This window comes from Nicotiana tomentosiformis, chromosome 3 (assembly GCF_000390325.3).
Source record: "Nicotiana tomentosiformis chromosome 3, ASM39032v3, whole genome shotgun sequence".
Classification (NCBI taxonomy): Eukaryota; Viridiplantae; Streptophyta; class Magnoliopsida; order Solanales; family Solanaceae; genus Nicotiana; species Nicotiana tomentosiformis.
This window is the reverse complement of record NC_090814.1, coordinates 85,928,468-85,949,682: the sequence shown is the minus strand read 5'-3', so window position 1 is coordinate 85,949,682 and position 21,215 is coordinate 85,928,468. Positions and strand designations below refer to the sequence as shown.

The following is a 21,215-nucleotide window of genomic DNA, read 5'->3' as shown; positions in this document are numbered from 1 at the left end:
ATAATTAATTAACCGTCAATATATTAAAAATAGAACAATATGGACTTCTTGTGTGAGTCATGCATCCTATGTGATATGTTAAGTTGCTGAGAATTGAGCAGAGGTAAATGAAAGAATTTTTAAGCTGTTACACTTGTGTGTCTTTCAAAAATAAAACTCATATCTTATTCAGGGATTTACTAAATTAAATGGTGATTATATTTTTACTCTAATTGATATCTCAACCTTCTCAATGTCTTATTGTCATGTAATTTGCGTGAAAAATTATTATTTCATTTCACTTTAATAAATCTCATATTTATCTCATTAAAACTTGATTGAATATCTTATTTTGTATAAATACTATATTTATCGAATCTCATATACTTCTAAACTAAACTCAATTGATATTCTATTTGCACAACCTCTCCACTATTTTACCTTATTTAAATCATGAATTGGTTTAATGACTTATTTGATGCTTCACTGTATTTAATTTGAGAATTATATTTAATTATGTTTAAATTATTCATCGGTCATCTTGGTTGATAATGATACGGAAACTATACACATGGTAGCACGATGATTTTGCCGTGCAAAAGTGATTCGAAAAGATGTGGGCACAAGATGCCACATGTGTAAGAATTGGAAGTTGTGAATCATGAATTGAGATTTTGAGGAGTGATACCTCGGGTAATTTATGTTGAAATACATGCATTATAAATAATTTAATTGATTGATTTGTTATATGATTCCTGACTTGAACCCATTCATATGTCATTTGTACTCTGACTATGTTGCTGCTTAATTACTTGATTGTTTTCTCGTTGTCATCCGTGTTCTCATTGTTCTCATTGTTGATTTGAATTGGAAATTCTACTATTATTGGCCTTACATTGATATTCTTTCCTTGTTAGCCTTATGTAACATTTTGTACAGGTTTATATGTGCGGTAGGTGTCTTGGCCTGGACTCATCCCTACTCTATTGAGGTTAGACTTGATACTTACTGGGTACAGCTGTGGTGTACTCATGCTACGCTTCTGCACATCTTTTTGTGCAGATCCAGGTACCTCAGTGTTATTGATAATCTTGCTAAATGATTGGACATTGCTGTGGAGACTTAAGGTATACCTGTTGTCGCGTTCGCAGGCCTCAGAGTCACCTTCTGATATTTTCTTGCACTGTTTGATTCTATTCTAGAACAGTTATATTTAGAGATTTTCTATTAAATGCTGTAGAGCTTGTGACTTGTACTACCGATTTTGGGATGGTAGAAAATTTCTATTTCATATTTAATAATTTTTGGTTGAGTTGCTACTAATTCAATAAGTGTTAGGCTTACCTAGTCCCTAAGACTAGGTGCCATCACGACATCCTACGGAGGGAAATTTGGATCGTGACAAGGTGGTATCAGAGCTCTAGGTTCATGGGTGCTACAAGTCATAAGCAAGTTTAGTAGAGTCTTGCGGATCGGTACGGAGACGTCTGTACTTATCTTCGAGAGGCTACGGAAACTATTAGGAAATTACACTTCTTTCATTCCTTATCGTACAACATTGATTCAGTTTGAAACATATATCTCACATTCCTTTGCATCCACTCGTGTATGACATTTCACACTCGGTATCATCTGTGCACCGACGGTTGGTGATGTCGTGGATAGACTACGAGGGAGCCAGGGATGCTCAAATATCGTCTCAACATATGGTCCCGACTGAAGATGCAGATGTATTGAAGTATTACTCAGTGATTTAGATGGGGGTGCAACAGATTCTGGCATCTGGTTGATGAGTACGAGCTGTCAAGGTTAGTATTGTGGAACATTGGATGTTGTATCCTATGACTTCACGCCAAGCGGGGGAGTCCATTATAGACGAACATATTGCAGGGTCATGTGTTATATCAGTTCTGGCCTGAGATGTACATATGTGGTACTGAAAGGTTCTCCAAAATTTGCACGGGTTTAAGGCTTGAGATTTTGTAGGTGATAATGTTGGAACTTGCGGTATGACTGCGTCCTTAATAATCATATACTTCAAAATCAAAGGAGTTAGAGAAACAACTCCAAATTTATAGAAGGTCTATTCAGCGTGAGCGTCTCACTTGCGGCATTATAGGGTGCTTCAGATGAAGTACGGTGGTTGATGAGCTTATGGTCTACATGGTTCGTGCCAAGATTTGTCTGTATGTAGCTTTACTTTTAGGATCGTTGGGTACAAATAGGGGAGTGTTACCCAAGGAAGAATCGAGGAGTATGTGAAGAAATGGGTCAGCTCGGCGGTGTCGGGTCAGCATAGCAAAGGAAGAAATTGGCCTTATGAAAGTTAATATTCCACCGATGTTTGTGGCAAGTTTACGAAAAGAGTAAACCCGCCGATGCAACGCCACCTACTTGGGCCCAATTTTTAGAGATATTATTTTTTAGGGAGTTTGTTCCCTAGACTCTACGGAATGCGTGGCGCACAGAGTTTGAACGGCTACGTCAGGACACCATAACGGTATCAGAATATGCCATCAGGTTCCTACAGCCAGAGAGTGAGTCCACAGATTCATTAAAGGACTCAATTATGATCGTAAAATTTTATATGACTCGGGAGCTACAAGCTGATACTTCATTTCAGCAAGTAGTGGAAGTTGCCAAGATGTTAGAACGTATTCAGAGTGAGTAAAAAAAAGAAACTAAGGAGACCAAGGGGTCTCGAGGTTCTGTAGGATTCAATGGATTCCACTCTGCAGCTATAACTCATTATGGCAGAGACTCGAGCAGTCAGTCAGCTCCATCCACACATCAGATTACTCGGGGTGCACCAGCAAGTTCTTTTAATGCACCACCGACACGAGATTCCTATAATGGTTAGTCCAGTTATCCAGTCCAGACTCAGTATGAGCAGCCGAACCCGCAGAGGGGTTGTTGTGAGTGTTGTGATACTAGGCACATCATGAGAGATCGTCCCAGACTTGGGAGAGACATATTTCATTATAGCACTCAAGCTACATGCTCCATTTCAGTTACTACTCTACCTACATATTCAGTTAAGGGTGGAGGACATGCGGATAGAGGGCGTCCTAGAGGTGGATGCCCAGCCCGACCCGTTGATATAATTGCTATGAATTGGCTGAGGCTATTACACCAGATGGTGTTGTTACATGTATGATTTAATTCATAATAGAGGAGAACTATTCTTATTTTGATTCGATTCCGAATATCGAGGTAAGATCTCCTTTCATGCTCCTTATATAGTGAGTTTGTAAATTTGTACTCTACTCCCGTATTTATCCCTGTAGGGAGATTTGCTGGTGTTAGCCCGTGTCTATCATTTTTGATTTGTATACTATTAAGGGCTATGAGTCCAAAAGTGACTTTCTGTTACTCAATATAGTGAGTTTTGATGTAATTTCGAAATAGTTGATTACAATTTTATGAATTATATGCCCTACCGGTATGGGGTTCATTATATGTTGTGATTTTGTTTAACGAAAATTATTTTAAAGAAGAAAATGAAAGATTTCAATTGGCACGATGTGCATATTACTTGTGATTCAGAGTTGAGGACGGAATCCTTGCATTTTAATATGATTTGATATGTTTAAAATAGGCTACATGCCACGGTGGAATTTATATCAGGATGAGATCCTTGTGATGAAAATTATGTGTTTAAATTCTCCCTTGTGAAATTAAATTTGTACTATAGTACTAATAGGGAGTCATGCATGATAGGCTTATTTGATAATTCTTATATATATTTCTCTGTGTGTAATTAGCCATATTCGTGTTGTAATTATTGAGTTTTAGCCTACGAGGTGAGTGCCCAGGTGACGTTAAATGTGACTCGTTAATTCGGGTAAATAATTATGAGGTCTTCATGCCTCGCATCTCGTTGTAGTATTGTGAAGGTTTGAAATGAGATTTTTGTTAACATGAAATTAATTGACGATACTGTAATTGATTATGAACAACTATTAAGACCATAGATGTGGTTATGGGAATATGTATAATGTGTGCATAAGCACAAGCTGCTACAGCCGGCTGAGACTAATACCGTGTATTGATGTGACAACTGGACCCTTTTGAAAATGACTAGAGTGTAAGAAAAAAATTGGTTTTAAGGTTTATAAGTGTGGATAGGAAAATTAACCTCCATTGAGATGGTGTTGTCGAACCTATGTCCGGTTGCAGTGACGTGGAATCACCCGCAAATTTGTGTGTAAGAGTAAAATCAGAAATTTGACAACCTCAGAATAATTCTGAGCAAGTTTGAGGATGAACGTTTATTTAAGAGGTGGAGGATGTAACGACCCGACTTGTCATTTTGAGAATTAACATCCCATTTAGTGGTTTAAGATCTCGAGCAGCTTCATAATGCATATTATGACTTGCATGTGCGGACGAATTTGGTTTTCAGACGATTCGGGATCAAATTGAAAGAACAATTCTTATTTAAGAAGCTTAAAAGGAAAGAGTTGACCGGAGAGTTGACTTTTGAGAAAACGACTCCGGAATGAAACTTTGATGATGTCAATAGCTTTGTATGGTGATTACGGACCTAGGCGTATGTCTGGAATTGGATTTGGAAGTTCGTAGGTCAATTCGACGCATTTTGGCGAAAATTAAAAAATGGAAGATTTATAGAAAATTTGACCGGGAGTTGACTTTAATGATGTTCGGGTCGAAATTAAATTCCGGAAATTGGAACAACTCTATTATGTCATTTATGACTTGTGTGCAAAATTTGAAGTCATTCCGGATTGACTTGATACGTTTCGATGCAAACTATAGAATTTGGATATTTCTAGAATATTTCGACGTCGTTTCTTCAAGCACAAGTGGTATCACATTAAGTAAATTAGCTCCAAAATTAGTTTTGATTGAAGTATTAGATCCGTATTAAAATTATGGAGCCATAGCAAAAAGAATCGTCGAATTCGAACATCGTATGAGAGAGTTATGCCCATTTTCGGGCGAAATAGAAAAGAATTTCCTTCGCCAGCGCCCAGGGTAGCATGGGCGGCTAGCCCTAGCGCTGAGATTTTTGAGGTTCTGGAAATTGGACCACAAGTAGCGCCCCACGCCACCTGTGGCGCTCAAAATGTTATATACTTATTTCGGGGGTTCATTTTCCCCCATTCCTCTTGGCCGAATCTTGGGGGTTTCCTTGACTCTATCAAGACCTCCAACTCCCCCCATCTCCAAGGTGAGTAATCCCTACTAATTTGGTATTTCAATCTATCATTTCCCCTCTAAAATTAACTCAATCCACAATGAAATCCTTAGATCACCAAGAAATTCCTTCAAGAACTCAAAAGATAGTTTTGGCAAGATTTCTTCCAAAAGGTAATCCTACGCCCTTAGACATATATGCATGGATTTATTATGAGTATGTGAGCAGAAAATAAGTATTAACACTCATTGGCTAGTGCTTGGAATCCATAAATACTTAAACTAGATTATTGGTGTTGTAGAGATTTTTTAATAAATTAATTAGCAACAATTGGGTGGATGTGAGTTCATTGATGATTTTAATAGTGCTAAAAAAGTTGTTTGTAGACAAAGGATGGTTTAGTATTCTTGTTGGTGGGAAGGAGGGATTTTTGGATGAAGAAACACCATTACTAGAGGTAGTAAAATACTATGTAATCTAAGTATTTGATAAAATGCCTAAATGACCAAAAATCTGGAAATTCGTTTACTAATATTGGTCCAATTGAATTATGTTGATGTAGATTGAAGTTGTAAGAGTAGTGGGAGGTTTTAATATCACTAAAGAGCTGAATTAAGGAAGTTCGATTTGTGGCGATCTTATTTTCGAGGGATTTTCAAGGGAATCATTGGGATTTGAGCCATCCGGAGATGGCTTCACTCGCGAAGATCATTTAAAGTATTGGTTTAGTTTCATGGAGGTAAGTGTCTTGTCTAACTTCGTGTGGGGAAAACTATCCCTTAGGATTTGAGATGATTGTGTCATTCGTGTTATGTGAAGGTCGTGTACGCGAGGTGACGAGTGGGTACACGATCTATATGTGGTATTTGACCGGTTTGGACCGTTACGCTCCTTTTATACAATTGATTGTAAATATTGTTACATGATTATATCTTTTGTTGTTAGAATTATTTGTACGTGCTTTACTTGAAATTGTTAGTATATGTTCCATCCTTGTTGTCAAAGTCCACCCTTATATGCTAATTGTTGATTGTAATCACTTGATGAATTCCTGCTTTATCTGCTACATGCCTTAATGGTTAATTGATGCTCATAAATTGTGCCTTGGTTTATGGATTGTCTTTTTCTTGCTATTTGATTTCGTGAGCTATTGTGTATCCTTTTCATTAGTCGTGACTTCTTTGTGTAGCCTCGTTATTCCTTTTGATTTTGTGATACATCGTAGTTGGTTATAAATTGGTTGTTTAATTTGTGTTGCTTGAGGAGCGGGTTGCACACCGAAACAGATGTGTTTAATATTTAATTTGAGGAGCGGGTTGCACGCCGTAACAGATGTATTTAATGTTTAATATGAGGAGCGGGTTGTACGCCGCAATGAATTTGTTGAATAATTGATATTGTATGGGATCGGGTTGCACGCCGCAACAAAAATGATTATTATTTTATAGGATCGGGTTGCACGCCGCAACAGATATGATTGATATTGTATGGAATCGGGTTGCATGCCGCAACAGAAATGATTATTATTTTATGGGATCGGGTTGTACGCCGCAACAAATATGATCGATATTGTATGGGATCGGATTGTACGCCGCAACAGATATGATTGTTATGGCTTGGGATCGGGTTGCACGCCGCAACAAATATGAAATTATTGTGATATTAAGGTTAATTCCGATTATGATTCTCATGATGCATTTCATGTTAGGACGTTTATTGTGGTTCCTTAAATCACTTCATTATATTTTGAACATAATTAATTAACCATCAATATATTAAAAAAATAGAACAATATGGACTTCTTATATGAGTCATGCATCCTATGTGATATGTTAAGTTGTTGAGAATTGAGCAGAGGTAAATGAAAGGATTTTTAAGCTGTTCCACTTGTGTATCTTTCAAAACTAAAACTCATATCTTATTCAGGGATTTACTAAATTAAATGGTGATTATATTTTTACTCTAATTGATATCTCAACCTTCTCAATGTCTTATTGTCATGTAATTTGCGTGAAAAATTGTTATTTCATTTTACTTTAATAAATCTCATATTTATCTCGTTAAAACTTGATTGAATATCTTATTTTGTATAAATACTATATTTATCGAATCTCATATACTTCTAAACTAAACTCAATTGATATTCTATTTGCACAACCTCTCCACTATTTTACCTTATTTAAGTCATGAATTGGTTTAATGACTTATTTGATGCTTCACTGTATTTAATTTAAGAATTATATTTAATTATATTTAAATTATTCATCGGTCATCTTGGTTGATAATGATACGGAAACTATATACATGGTAGCACGATGATTTTGCTGTGCAAAAGTGATTCGAAAAGATGTGGGCACAAGATGCCACATGTGTAAGAATTGGAAGTTGTGAATCATGAATTGAGATTTTGAGGAGTGATACCTCGGGTAATTTATGTTGAAATACATGCATTATAAATAATTTAATTGATTGATTTATTATATGATTCCTTACTTGAACCCATTCATATGTCATTTGTACTCTGATTATGTTGCTGCTTAATTACTTGATTGTTTTCTCGTTGCCATCCGTGTTCTCATTGTTCTCATTGTTGATTTGAATTGGAAATTCTACTGTTATTGGCCTTACATTGATATTTTTTCCTCGTCACTACTCTATTGAGGTTAGACTTGATACTTACTAGGTACATGTGTGGTGTACTCATGCTACGCTTCTGCACATCTTTTTGTGCAGATCCAGGTACCTCAGTGTTGTTGATAATCTTGCTAAATGATTGGACATTGCTGTGGAGACTTAAGGTATACCTGTTGTCGCGTTCGCAGGCCTCAGAGTCACCTTCTGATATTTTCTTGCACTGTTTGATTCTATTCTAGAACAGTTATATTTAGAGATTTTCTAGTAAACATTGTAGAGCTTGTGACTTGTACTACCGTTTTTGGGATGGTAGGAAATTTCTATTTTATATTTAATAATTTTTGGTTGAGTTGCTACTAATTTAGTAAGTGTTAGGCTTACCTAGTCCCTAAGACTAGGTGCCATCACGACATCCTACGGAGGAAAATTTAGGTCGTGACAGTTTTGATCACAAGGTGCGTGTTGCAAAGTCCATTCTTTGAATCAATGTATGTTACCTGCAATTTATCCAGGTACCTTTGCATTCGTTCTTCTCTGACCTCGAACGTACCATTAACTTAGTTTACTACAAGGAGGGAGTCGCACTTAGATTCAATTACCTCTGGCCCCAAGCTTTTGGCTAGTTCGAGACCTGCAATTATGGCCTCATATTCGGCCTCATTGTTAGTCAATTACACAGTCCTAATAGATTGTCTAACTACATTGCATGTTGGTGGCTTCAATACGATGCCGAGTCCGGACCCTTTTGCATTCGAGGCACCATCCGTAAAGAGGATCCAGATCCTCGAGGAGGTCCCTATGTTGATTAATAACTCTCTTTCAACCTTGGGTATTAGGGCCGGCGTAAAGTCGGCTATAAAGTCTGCCAAAATTTGAGACTTAATGGCGGTTCGGGTTCGATATTCAATATCGTACCCACTGATTTCTACGGCCCATTTGGCCAACCGGCCTGAGAGCTCGGGCTTATGCATAACATTTCTCGATGGGTAAGTAGTCACGACACAAATAGGGTGATACTAGAAGTATGGTTTTAGCTTTCTAGAGGCGCTTAGCAAAGCGAGCGCTAGCTTTTCTAGGTGAGGATACCTAGTTTCGGCCTCACCTAGGATCCCGCTAACATAGTAAATTGGAAATTGCGTACCTTGCGTTTCCCGGACCAGGACTCCACTTACCGCTATCTCCGATACTTCCAAGTACAAGTATAGTTGTTCTTCTATCCTCGGCGTGTGGAGTAGCGGTGGGCTCGATAGATACCGCTTGAGTTCCTCCAAGGCCCGCTGGCACTTCGAGGTCCATGAGAAGTTATTCTTCTTCTTCAATAGTGTGAAGAACCAGTGGCTCTTGTTGGAGGACCTCGAGATGAATCACCCAAGGGTGGCTATCCGCCCTGTTAATCTTTGCACGGCTTTACGTTGTCCATAACCGTGATATCTTCGATGGCTTTGATCTTGTCGGGGTTGATCTCGATTCCCCGGTTGGACACCATGAATCCGAGGAATTTACCTGACCCAATTCCAAACGCACATTTCTCCGGGTTCAGCTTCATATTATATTTCTTCAATATGCTGAAGGTTTCCTGTAAATGTTTTAAATGGTCCTCTGCTCGCAGGGACTTGACCAACATATCGTTAATATAAACCTCCATTGATTTCCCTATTTGTTCCTCGAACATCCGATTTACTAGGCTTTAGTAAGTAGCACCAAAATTTTTTAACCCGAATGGCATCACTTTATAGCAGTAGGTATTGTATTTAGTGATGAAGGAGGTTTTTTCCTGGTCATCCGGGTCCATCCGTATTTGGTTGTACCCGGAATAGGCATCAAGAAAACTGAGGATCTCGTGGTCGGCCGTGGCATCGATCATGCGATTGATGTTGGGCAAAGGGGAAGAGTCCTTGGGACATGCCTTATTCACATCCTTATAGTCTACACACATTCTTAATTTATTCCCTTTTTTAGGGACTACCACTACGTTCGCTAACCAATCCGGGTATTTAACCTCCCGAATGGAACCTAGTTTAAGGAGTTTAGATACCTCGTCCTTGATGAAATCATGTTTGATCTCAGATTGGGGTCTCCTCTTCTGCTTCACCGGATGGGATTTTGGGTCCAAGCTTAGCTTATGAGTGGTTATATCCGGCGGGATCCTTGTCATGTCAAGGTAGGACCAAGCGAAACAATCTATGTTAGCTATAAGAAACTAAATGAGTTTTTTCCTGAGCTCGGGATTTAACCCCGTGCCCAGGTATACCTTTCGATCGGGTAGGTTCTCGACCAATATGATATGTTCCAGCTCCTTGACCGTCTATTTAGTGGCATCGGAATCATCGGGGCTATAAAGGACCTGGGTACCCTGTAGTCATAATCATCATCCTTATCAGTCCCCTGTATCTCCGGTTGGGTCGGAGCTGGTGTCGGTATTTGCTATTTAGTTTCTGGCTTTGTGACCGAACTTGGCCCCTTTGTCGTTACAAGTGCAGATACCAGAATCGCCTCTTCGACCGCAAATATCTCCTTCGTGGCTGGGTGTTCTCCGTAGATTGTTTTAATTCCGCATGGTGTTGGGAATTTTAACATTTGGTGTAGAGTTGAAGGTACTACCCTCATGTTGTGGATCCATGGCCTTCCGAACAAAGCGTTGTATCTCATGTCTTCTTCGATTACATAAAACTTAGCTTCCTGGATGGTCCCGGCGGTGTTCACCGGTAATGTTATCTTACCCTTAGTGGTTTCACATGCCATGTTGAATCCGTTTAGAACTTGGACTGCAGGCACGATTTGATGACCGAACTGCTCCACGACCCTCGATCAGATGATGTTGGCTGAGCTACCTGGATCAATTAACACACGTTTAACTTGAATTTTATTTACGAGTATAGATATTACCAGTGCATCATTGTAGGGCTGCACGATCCCTTCCGCGTCCTCATCGTTGAAGGACAAGGTTCCTTCTGGTATGTAATCTCGAGTTCATTTCTCCCTCGTGATGGATACTTTGGTGTGTTTCAACATCGGCCCCTAAGGGACATCGACCCTACCAATGATCATGTTAATGACATGTTGAGGTTCTTCTTGTTCGGTCTGTTTGTTAGAATCCCTATTCCTGAAATGATTCTTGGTTCGGTCACTTAGGAATTCTCGAAGATGTCCGCTGTTGAATAATCGGGATACTTCCTCTCTCAACTATTGGCAATCCTCCGTTCTGTGGTCGTGAGTGTCGTGATACTTACATATCTTGTTAGGATCCCTTTGGGTTGGATCAGATTGTAGAGGTCGAGGCCATTTGGTATCTTTGATACGTCCGATAGCTGATACAATGGTGGCAGCATCGACATTAAAGTTGTATTCCGATAACGTTGGTGCTTCTTTGGGCCTGATGGGCCTATCGAAACTGTTTTTGCTCATGAGTCCCCGATTGCTCTGACCTCGGTCACTTTTTCTTTCATTTCTCATAGAGTTCCGCCCGGACCCACTACTTCTTCAGTCTTTATTATACGGCTGGTACCGATCCATGTTTGATCTCGATTCACGATCGACGTCTCTCTCGATTCTGTCGATGTTTCTGACGGGATAGACAGACCCCGAAGGGACCCCGAGCTGATCATCTTCCACTCTAATCTTCTATGCATGCCGGCCCAAGTATCGACTGGATATTCTATTAGGTTTGTTTCAACTGCTGTGAAGCCACCGAGCTTCAAACATTGAGCCCTTGGGTGAAAGTCTGAACGACCCAATCATCAGCGACAGGTGGCAGGTTCATTCGTTCCATTTGAAACTGGGACACGAACTCTCTGAGCATCTCGTTATCCTTCTGTTTTACTTTTAAAAGGTCCAATTTCCTGGTTTCGACCTTGATGACCTCGGCGTGTGCTTTCACAAAAGAATCCGCAAGCATAGCAAATGAATCAATAGAATTAGGAGGTAAATTGTGATACCATATCATAGCTCCCTCTGGCAGGGTCTCTCCGAACTTCTTCCGCAGGACAGACTCAATCTCATCGTCCTCTAAGTCATTCCCTTTTAATGGCACATGTATAAAAGGTTACATGCTCATTTAGGTCGGTCGTTCTGTTATACTTAGGTATCTCGGGCATACGGAATTTCTTAGGGATTAGCTTCGGAGCTGCGCTCGGAGAAAAAGGTTTTTGCACGAACTTCTTGGAATCCAGGCCTTTCAATATCGGCGGTACTCTCGGGATTTGATCTACCCTGGAATTGTAGGTTTTCACTTTTTTGTCATTAGCTTTGATTTTCTTCTCCCCTGATTCCACTCGTTTTGTCAGTTCCTTGAGCATTTTTATGATCTCGGGGTTAGTCCCCGATTCATTCCCATTCGATCTTTCTGCGACCGGTTCGTCCCTGCGGATAACTTCCAGGGGCGGATCGGGCTCAACTCTGCTCAGAGCGCGGCTTTGGTTCTGCAACTGTGCTATTGCTGCCTGTTGAGCTTGAAACATGTCGAATATCACCCTTAAACTGATCTCGTCTCCACCAGCATTTTGCGTGTTTTAAGCCGCCGATCGGACTCCACCACAGGCATTATTTTCGGGGTCGGTAGGAAGATTTGTGTCGATAGCCACATGTGAATTAGCGTCAATTGGGTCTGTGACCAAAATTTCGATGGGATCAGCGGGCGGTATCTCATTTTCAGGCACTATGTTGTTATTTTCACCGTAGTAACTGGACCCGTTGTCAACATGTAATGGTGCTGATTGATAGTTTGACATTTTGTGTTTTAACCTGAAATCAGAGACACTTCAAAGAGCAAGCATAAAGTTGTGTGTGTTACGGAGATTTGTATCAAACAACCACTATTATACTTAGCCCCACGATGGGCGCCAAACTGTTTACCCTTAAAATCGAATAACAATTGAATTTGTAAGTGGTTTTAAGGATACGTGATCTAACTTGATACAAAACGATAAATCAGATTGCAATTGAAATAAGTAATGAAAAAGTAAATGTTAGCTACACAAGTTGAACAGTCTTTGCCTTGTACGTTTAGCCACCCTCGAGCCAAAAGTGCTTTGCTTGATATCCGAACAGAACAACAAGAGAATAATAAGAAGTTAAAGAGAATAATAATATATTGCTTTGGGATGCATGTTACAATGTGTGAAATGAATTATCAGACCCCCTTTTTATAGTAGAGGAGTTCTACTCTAGGTACATTTCCATAAAAGGTAAAAATCTCTTGATTCGCTGATTGTCGGTTCCTTACTGATACGTACCGAGATTCCCGCCGCTATATCCGACCGGTTACAGATATTTCGATTTTCTGTTAGTTATCTCAACAATGTTTCTCCGAGCCCGTTTGAGGTTAAGATCGACACCGGACTCACTGTTCCTCGAAGGCAGGCGTTCCAACCTCGGGTTCTAGCTCGGTGGGACTCGGGATCGATCTTCAGTCCTTGGTTGCCACGTTCCAAGCCTAATCTACCAAGTCGTATGCGAGCTCAATTTCGACCGTATACAATAGTATAAACGAAATTAATACACAGATAAAAACAAAAGAAGAAAGAAAATACCACGATGCAAAATAGATTATTAAAGATGGGGGATATTAATAATAATAGAGCAAACAAATACATTATAAAATTACTGGAGGAGATATGATTTTCACCGCTTTATTAAAAAATTCCATTTGACGGTTCTTAGCAAAACGAGACGCACGTGGAATTTAAGTTTAAGCAATAAATAAGCTGGAGCTACCACCGGGTAGGTGGTGAAACGCGATTTGATCCAATCGAACGGCGGAAAGAAGTCCATACAGTCAACGATCATCACGATTCACGTCAACTGAATATCTATTTTTAATCGCTAAAACCTCAAAAAGCCATTAACGGCTTCTTCTGCTTCATTTCCAAAAATATGTTGTCTCTGCTAAATCCAAGGTTTCTAGTCGTAAGCTTGGTAATTCTTCTGAGCATTATCGTATTCTGGTTCAGTGAAGCTGAAGCATCATATCAAGTTTACAAAGTCAAAGTGGTCAATGAATTTCCCCACGACCCCAAGGCTTACACTCAGGTTAAATTCTAGAAATAAATTTTACTTGTAGTTATAATTTCAGCTTAATTTTACTGAGAATTTAATTAGAGTTGCTTTTGATCCCTGATGCCATGTATTTATCCTCTTCAGGGGCTTCTCTATGCAGAAAATGATACTCTTTTTGAATCAACTGGACTGTACGGACGCGTGAGTTGCATTTAGACTTAAAGTGATTTCATGATTATTTTTTAGGCTTAATAAATATGGTTAATTATCTCTTATTTTAAATGCAGTCAACCGTTCGAAAAGTTGCACTGAGGAACGGTAAGGTACGACTACAACTTGCTTACTAAGAGTTAAACATAAGACCAAATCCCAAAAGTTCTATTTATAAGCTGTATTATCCGCTTTTTATCAAGTTTATTGTGATGTTTTGCATGAAAAATAATAAGTTTCTAATGCTGAAATCTCCACAGGTTGAGGCTGTTCATGAAATGCAGTCTTCTGACTTTGGAGAAGGCTTAACTCTTCTTGGTGAGAGGTTCGTAGAGTAAATGGATCCATGCATCTTTTCCTGATTCTGCAAATTAGTGGAAAATGTGTTGTGCTAACTGCTAGGTATAAAACTTGCATTTATCAGAGAGGATAAGTATGAAAGGAAGTAGGATTTTGTTGCTGTTCTACTGTCTCCTAATTCCTATTAATGGTCGCAAACTTGCAATTAAACTCGGTACTAACCATCACAGCAACTTTTTTGTTCACGGTTATGAATATATGAAATTTTGGTAGGGATTTTATGTAAGCCTAATGATGCTTATATATCAAGTGCATTTGAATTTTTTATTAATTTGGGGGCAATTGTCATTATGAAACTGCTGATATGTGATGCTGTTTGGAAGATTTTCATTATATGAAGTTTTAACTGTACTCTAAGTAGCAGCCTTCCTTCTACGAGAAAAATAGCAACTCTTTCTCTCTCTCTATGTCCAATTCAGCTATCCTACTTGGACTAGGTACATACAAGAAGTAAGACTTGAAATCTTATTTTAGTTCTGTAAAGGTATGTGCATGAAAAAAAAAAAACAGAAAAAGCTTCCCTATGAAAAAATGCTAGAGATAGCCAAAAGTGAAAACTAGAACATTTCATTCTTAGGAGTTAGGAATACTTTAAAGATAGATATTCATAATGTTGGTGTACATTAGACGAGACCAGGTTTTCTCTTATTTAGTTTTCCTTTTTGATTGTTGTGTCTTTTTATGTCCTTTCCTTTATTTTTATACTGATGGTTTGCTAGTTTAAAATTTTACATTGGCCCCTAGTTCTTGTATAACAAGTGGATTTTTGTAGGTTGTTCCAACTAACATGGTTGCAGGATACCGGCTTCATATATGATCGACACAACTTGAGCAAAGTATGCTTTCCCCCATTACTTCATGTGCTCTTAGTTCAATCATCTTAAAGCTCCTAATGTGTTCTATGAGAAAAGTAATGTTTGTAGGATTATTGCCTCAATTCACTTCACAACTTCCATGTGTTAGCTAATTGTTTGTCATCTTGATATGTGGTGTTAGGTCCTCTATTTTGACTTAAATTTAAACTTAAAATTATCATCTCAAATCCAAAGTTCTCATCTCTTATAACTTCTCATGAAACTATGATAATATTGATAGACTTTTGATAAATCCTTCTCTTTGGACCTGACTGGTGCGTTTCTATTGGAGCAACCAAATTCTTATTTATATCTAGGCCTAGTTCACTAGCTTGTGTTGTAATTTTCGCAGTTGAAATTATATGCAGTTTGAAAAGTTTACTCATCACATGCAAGATGGTTGGGGATTGGCAACTGATGGGGTAGTTCTTTTTGGAAGTGATGGAACATCAACATTATATGAGATTGATCCTCAGACAATGAAAGGTTTTTCCATCTACAGCCTACGTGGAATTTAGTTGCTTCTTTCCTTAAGATGGTGATTCTCCTTTTCTTGGTGTAGTCATCAGAAAACAAGTTGTAAAATCTCAAGGGCATGAAGTGCCCTACCTCAATGAGCTGGAGTATGTGAAAAATGAAGTCTGGGCAAATGTTTATGTGGTATGAACCGCTCCTTTTACTGAGTTGGCTTTGTGTTTTTCCCATTATTTTCTACACTATCCACATATTTAGGAAAACATCTTTGAGCAACTTGATCAAATAGTTGTTTTGGATAGTATCGAGGGATATAGTTCCAGAAAACAACCTTGCTTGAGAACCTAGTTGTATTATGCCATATAGGTTTGTCCGACTTATTGGGTTTTCAATAAAGATATGTTGTGTATGGCATCACTGTATGAACCAAGAGTCTATTTGGTGACTCAATTAAGTCCGATCCTGTTCTTATCCAGTCTGAAGTAAGTTAGAGCAACTGTCTCGGCAAGCCTCTTCATAAGCATACTCCAATTGGATATTGTTATGACGCTAGAAGGCGGCAGACAATCTTCTTCTTTTTCGACATCTTAGTGTCATATTTCTTAACTCCAGATTTGAGTTTAAATTAGAGGCCGAAGTAATGTCAGTGTTGTATTTCTCTGCAGACTGATTGCATTGCTAGAATCTCACCAAAAGATGGAACCGTAATTGGGTGGATTCTCCTCCGATCTTTGAGGTATTAGCTTTTGTTCTTTGTCCTAATGTATCGCTGTTCACAAGTTCTGCTCGAGATTTATTAACAGATAGATTCTATGGCTCTTTTCAGGGAAGATCTAATATCAAGAGGTTATAAGGTACTTTTTTTACCTTTTCGTGTAAGATGCATTATTAAAGCTGCTTTCTGGTTTATTTTGGTATCTGTTTCTCTTCTTCTCTCTCTTTCTCTCTCCCTTTTTTTTTAAATCTTCTGTTGATAAGCCTTGGATGGGTGTAACATTGATTGATCATATGGATGATGAGAAGTGATGCAGAGGTTAATTAGCTGTACCTTATTCCGAGTAAGTGAGGAGGGAAGATGAAAGAGAAGTTCCCAACCTCTCCACTTAGATGGAAAGGAGGCTATACTGATGGGGAAGTGAGACGTGCTTACATATATGAAATTAGTTACAGCGGGATTCTAAGGATAATATTGTAATATTGATTACTACCATCATCCCCTCCTTTTACTAAATAACAAGGAACTAGTAAAGTTATTTACTTCCATCAGCGAAAGAACTTTATCCCATGCACCTTCGCGTTCCCTTGCCCTGCCCCCTCCAGGTTCTTTGATGTATTTGAGTGAAAGCTAAAGCACTATTGCACTTCATTGCAGGACTTTGAGGTCCTGAATGGAATCGCCTGGGACAGAGATGGTGACCGTATTTTTGGTAAGAATTATCTTTATGATATTTTCTGTGGTCTGCATCAGCTTTTTGGATAAATCCACATTTAAGTGTAGCCCCTTAATGTTTCATGTATAATGCATAATAACTTTTCAATTTTCACTGAATGAGTATCAGGAGAATGTTTCTACTCTTGAAGGCTTTATTTTCCCCTTTGTTCTTACATCATATTATTCTTATATCATATAATCTGCACTTTTGGTTTAGTTGTCATCCCTCTCCCTCAATCATTATCATGGAATCCAAGCACAGGTACCTCAGTTTGTAAGACACAGAAAAACATATACATTTGGTACCAAAGTAAAATGTGCAATGGAGGACTTTCTGCAGTGGGTGATTTGCGTCTTAACAATTTCTTTTAGTGATCTTTAGCAGCTGGATGGTTCTGTGAATGACATCATTCTGTCCTTCACTGCAGTGACAGGGAAACTATGGCCAAAGCTGTTTGAGATCAAGTTGCTCCCTCTCCCACCGAATGCTCCATTGATTGGAGAAATCAATAATTTATGCATCCCAAAACCGTTCTTTCTTGGAAAACTCGAGAGCTGATTATGGTTATTCATTTCTTATGGAAACTTTTGGAGCTATTTTTAGCAACATCAATTTCTTGATCAGCTCTTCCTACATTTTACGTCTATTGCTTTGTATAGAGATCAGCTATTTGTGTATAATGCCAATCAACTAAGAGTGGAATTAAGCAGTGCAGGTCAGAATATGTTTGTAATTATGAGATGCAAAGGTATTTGTATTAAAGTATCAACTACAAAGATGATCTGAAATGGCACTAATTGCAGTACAGCCATCAATGGCTGACAACTGATAAATGGCAGGAAATATAAGGATATTAGTGAATTAAAAGCTACAGCTTTATGCCGCTAGTATCTAGAAGATTATGATAAACCTGTGCAAGGAGCTACTCTAATTGCTTTCCCAATAGCTACTATGACTTCTTTTAGTCCTTTCAAAGATTACTTGCTAATGTATGCTCAAGGACATAGCGTCTAAGTCGTAGAGTGAAGCATATGAGGTAACATCTATAACTTGATTTTAACTAGAAGACTGGAAAACATGTACTGGAGCAAATGTTGTTTAATTAAAAATAAAAATGGTTCCAAAACTTTGAAGCATAAAAGAACAAGGCACTAGCTGGATATATCTCTATCTTTTACTCAACAGTGAGTAGCTGCAGCACAAGTCTGGAACTGAATCTCATCAACAGGCAACGTATCGCTGGGATAAGGACAATCAATTTTCTGATCAGGCAACAGAGCACACGGCTGAGGACTCACTTGACTAGAAACCCCTTGTATATCACTGCAGTTCCATGGTTGTTTCTTAGCATGTTCTGACAACTCGATGCTCACATTTGAAATGCAAATTCCGCTGAAGGTATCATTTTTTATCCCCACTAATTTCCCTGCTATTGTAACATTCTTAGATACAACGTCCCTAAAATTAATTCCCTGAATGACAGGAAGTGCTTTTGGATCAAAATGATCATCAGGATGAGACCCATAATCGCCCGTCATCCAAAAGGTATATTTCATTGTCTGCAATGTCATTCCTTTCACGAACACGTCTTTAACGTATGCCCCTCTTCCTATAGCAGTTTTGATTCTCACGCCTGATTCAGAACTGATTGCTGTAATGTTTTCAGCTCTAACATCTTGAATGCCACCGGACATTTCGCTTCCAAGAGCAATGACTGCACTATCAGGAGATATGCAGGTAAGCCTTCTTATGATTAGGTGCTGTGTAGGCATTCCAAATGCTATTCCATATTCATCCCAACCACTTTTCACTGCTATACAATCATCCCCGGAGACTATGAAGCAATCTTCAATTTTGGTGTTTGAACAAGAATCTGCCAAGCAACCAAAAAATGAATTACTTACAACAGACAGTCATTTTTCTTCCATATTTACTATGTTCTTTTAACAAACCTGGGTCAATCCCATCTGTGTTTGGTGAATCAGTTGGTGCAAGGATTGTTAATCCCTTCATCACCACAAAACTGCAATTTTGAAACCAAAAAAAATAGTAAAAAATTAAGAATCAATTAGAGAATGTCAAGCAAGTTAGTGGATCAAAATGATCATACCCAAGTAAGTTGAGGCCGGCTATATAAATCCTCACTGTCTGTGTCGCTCTATTTAAGCAAGTTAGTAGAATATGATATGATAAAATGAGGGAAAGAAGAAACTAAACCTGCTGTAAACGGGATGAACATTCCACGAAGGAGAGTTAATCAAGGTAAGATTGGAAATTTGGACATGATCGGAGAACATGATCTCAATGAGGTAAGGTCGGGTGTAGTTCAGTTGACCTTGTCGAAATTTTGTCCACCACTGTTGACCCTGACCATCTATGGTTCCATTTCCACCTGCTTATATATATAACAAAAGAACATCAGAAATGTTGGCCTCTGTCTTTGACATATTATTTTTGTGTTGATCGAACAAAGAGGGAGTAACCAATGGATATTTACCTGTAATGACTACATCAGTCAAGTTTGTTCCAAAGATGAGACTAATAAACCTTGGTCCTGCAGCATCTCTTCCTCTTCCATAAGATGGCAATGGTGGAATTAAATCCCACTCTGCCTCATCCTATACCCACAATCACGTAGTGTATCTTAACAAGAAATATTTCGTCTTACGTCACAGAACCTCGTCTAGATTTGCTAGGTCAAGCCACATGTATAATGTTAATGTTGTGCTTTTAAATGAGATGTCCCATTGTGGAGATTCTTATGTGATGTTTTATAAAATAAAATACCAAAAACTAACTAAACATACTAAACAATACTAATATAGGGAAAAAATTGAAACATTGGAACAATTTTGAAAAAAAATCTAATTTTGATAATACACAATTGATTAAATTAGTATGGTATAAAACCTCGTTAAAAATCGATAGAGCTCTAACGCTGGACACTTTCCAGAGGGTTATAAGGGAAAACAATAAGTTATGGACACCAAAGACATTTGTCCTTCCATCCCTTGAATAGATAGAGCGGGAGGGCATATCTTTTGGTTTTTTTATGTCGTTAAAAAGTTTAACAATGATTTTTGCATGTTAATATCTTTTGGCTGATTTCTTTTATTCCAATTGATATCCTTTTATATTTCATTTCCCTTTGATTAGGACGTTCAGATAAGAATAAAAAATCATAAAGAAAAAGTTCAAAACATTTTAAAAAATAATAATTAAGAGAGCATAAATAAATGAATGAAAGAAACCTGAGAAGCTAGAATGACAGCATCCTGGTGTATGTAAAGAGTGAAACTACTAGTGAGATTGAAAGGGCCTGTTAGCCATTTCCCAGGAGGAACAATAAGCTGTGCTCCCCCATCTGTTGCAAATTTGCTCAATTCACTAATTGCTCTTCTAAAAGCCTCTGTGTTTGACGTATATCCATCACCTTTGCCTCCAAAATCTGTCAAAAATGCAGTGTGCTTTCTACAGTTTATTGCTTCATAGTCCACAGATCCTGTATCGGTACTACATTCCGCTGCTCTAAGACTTAGCATTCCCCATGTCAAAACGACCAGTACTTTTGCCAAAAACTGTTACAACATTTTTCAATGACAAATCCTTAACAATAAAAAATAATAACAACAATTATAGTAACTGATGCAAACACTTGAATTAAAGATAGAAGATCAAGGGTGAGAAAGAATTACATCACATTTTGATGTTTGATAAAAATCCATTGGTGAGAAAAAAAGCTTTTGAATGAATGAATGATATAAAGATTCTCTTATATAGTAGTATTTTCTAATGACATTTTAAAATTAAATTCATTTGGTCTAAGATTGTAAGAATCTTAGAATTTAATAATTAACCAAATGAATATGGGGTCTCAATCATTCTAGGAGATTTTTACGTATGGAAGTTTATTATTTGATTCCAATAAATATGGCAACTTTTGCTACTTGAAGCTGTTATTATTATTATTATTATTTTCTTGGATTTTAAATTCAAAGAAATAAATTTATTATCGATGCAAATTTGGTAAGAATTTTGATGTGCTCCTATATTAGTTTGGCTAAGGAGAGAATCCTCTTGCTGCTGCATTTGCAAAGTATTCTTCTATTAGAGAAA

The 21,215-nt window shown here is 38.1% G+C and overlaps 2 protein-coding genes across 2 annotated transcripts; one reads left to right on the top strand and one right to left on the bottom strand.

Annotated features, from left to right (window-relative positions):
- The first annotated feature begins 13,468 nt into the window (after positions 1 to 13,468).
- LOC104101850 (glutaminyl-peptide cyclotransferase-like) lies at positions 13,469 to 17,887 on the top strand. Its single transcript, XM_009609377.4, has 11 exons — positions 13,469 to 13,801; positions 13,913 to 13,969; positions 14,056 to 14,091; positions 14,239 to 14,303; positions 15,111 to 15,174; positions 15,561 to 15,678; positions 15,755 to 15,852; positions 16,332 to 16,402; positions 16,493 to 16,520; positions 17,039 to 17,093; positions 17,527 to 17,887. Exons 1-11 carry the CDS (start codon positions 13,646 to 13,648, stop codon positions 17,655 to 17,657), a joined length of 879 nt encoding a protein of 292 aa, XP_009607672.1. The 5' UTR covers positions 13,469 to 13,645; the 3' UTR covers positions 17,658 to 17,887.
- A 47-nt stretch (positions 17,888 to 17,934) lies between these two features.
- On the bottom strand, positions 17,935 to 20,670 carry LOC104101849 (probable polygalacturonase). The gene is made up of 5 exons (XM_009609376.4): positions 20,351 to 20,670; positions 19,597 to 19,717; positions 19,317 to 19,491; positions 19,052 to 19,122; positions 17,935 to 18,972 (listed from the first exon to the last, which is right to left on the bottom strand). The coding sequence occupies exons 1-5, from the start codon at positions 20,639 to 20,641 to the stop codon at positions 18,278 to 18,280; spliced, it is 1,353 nt and encodes a 450-aa protein (XP_009607671.2). The 5' UTR covers positions 20,642 to 20,670; the 3' UTR covers positions 17,935 to 18,277.
- Positions 20,671 to 21,215: the final 545 nt, after the last annotated feature.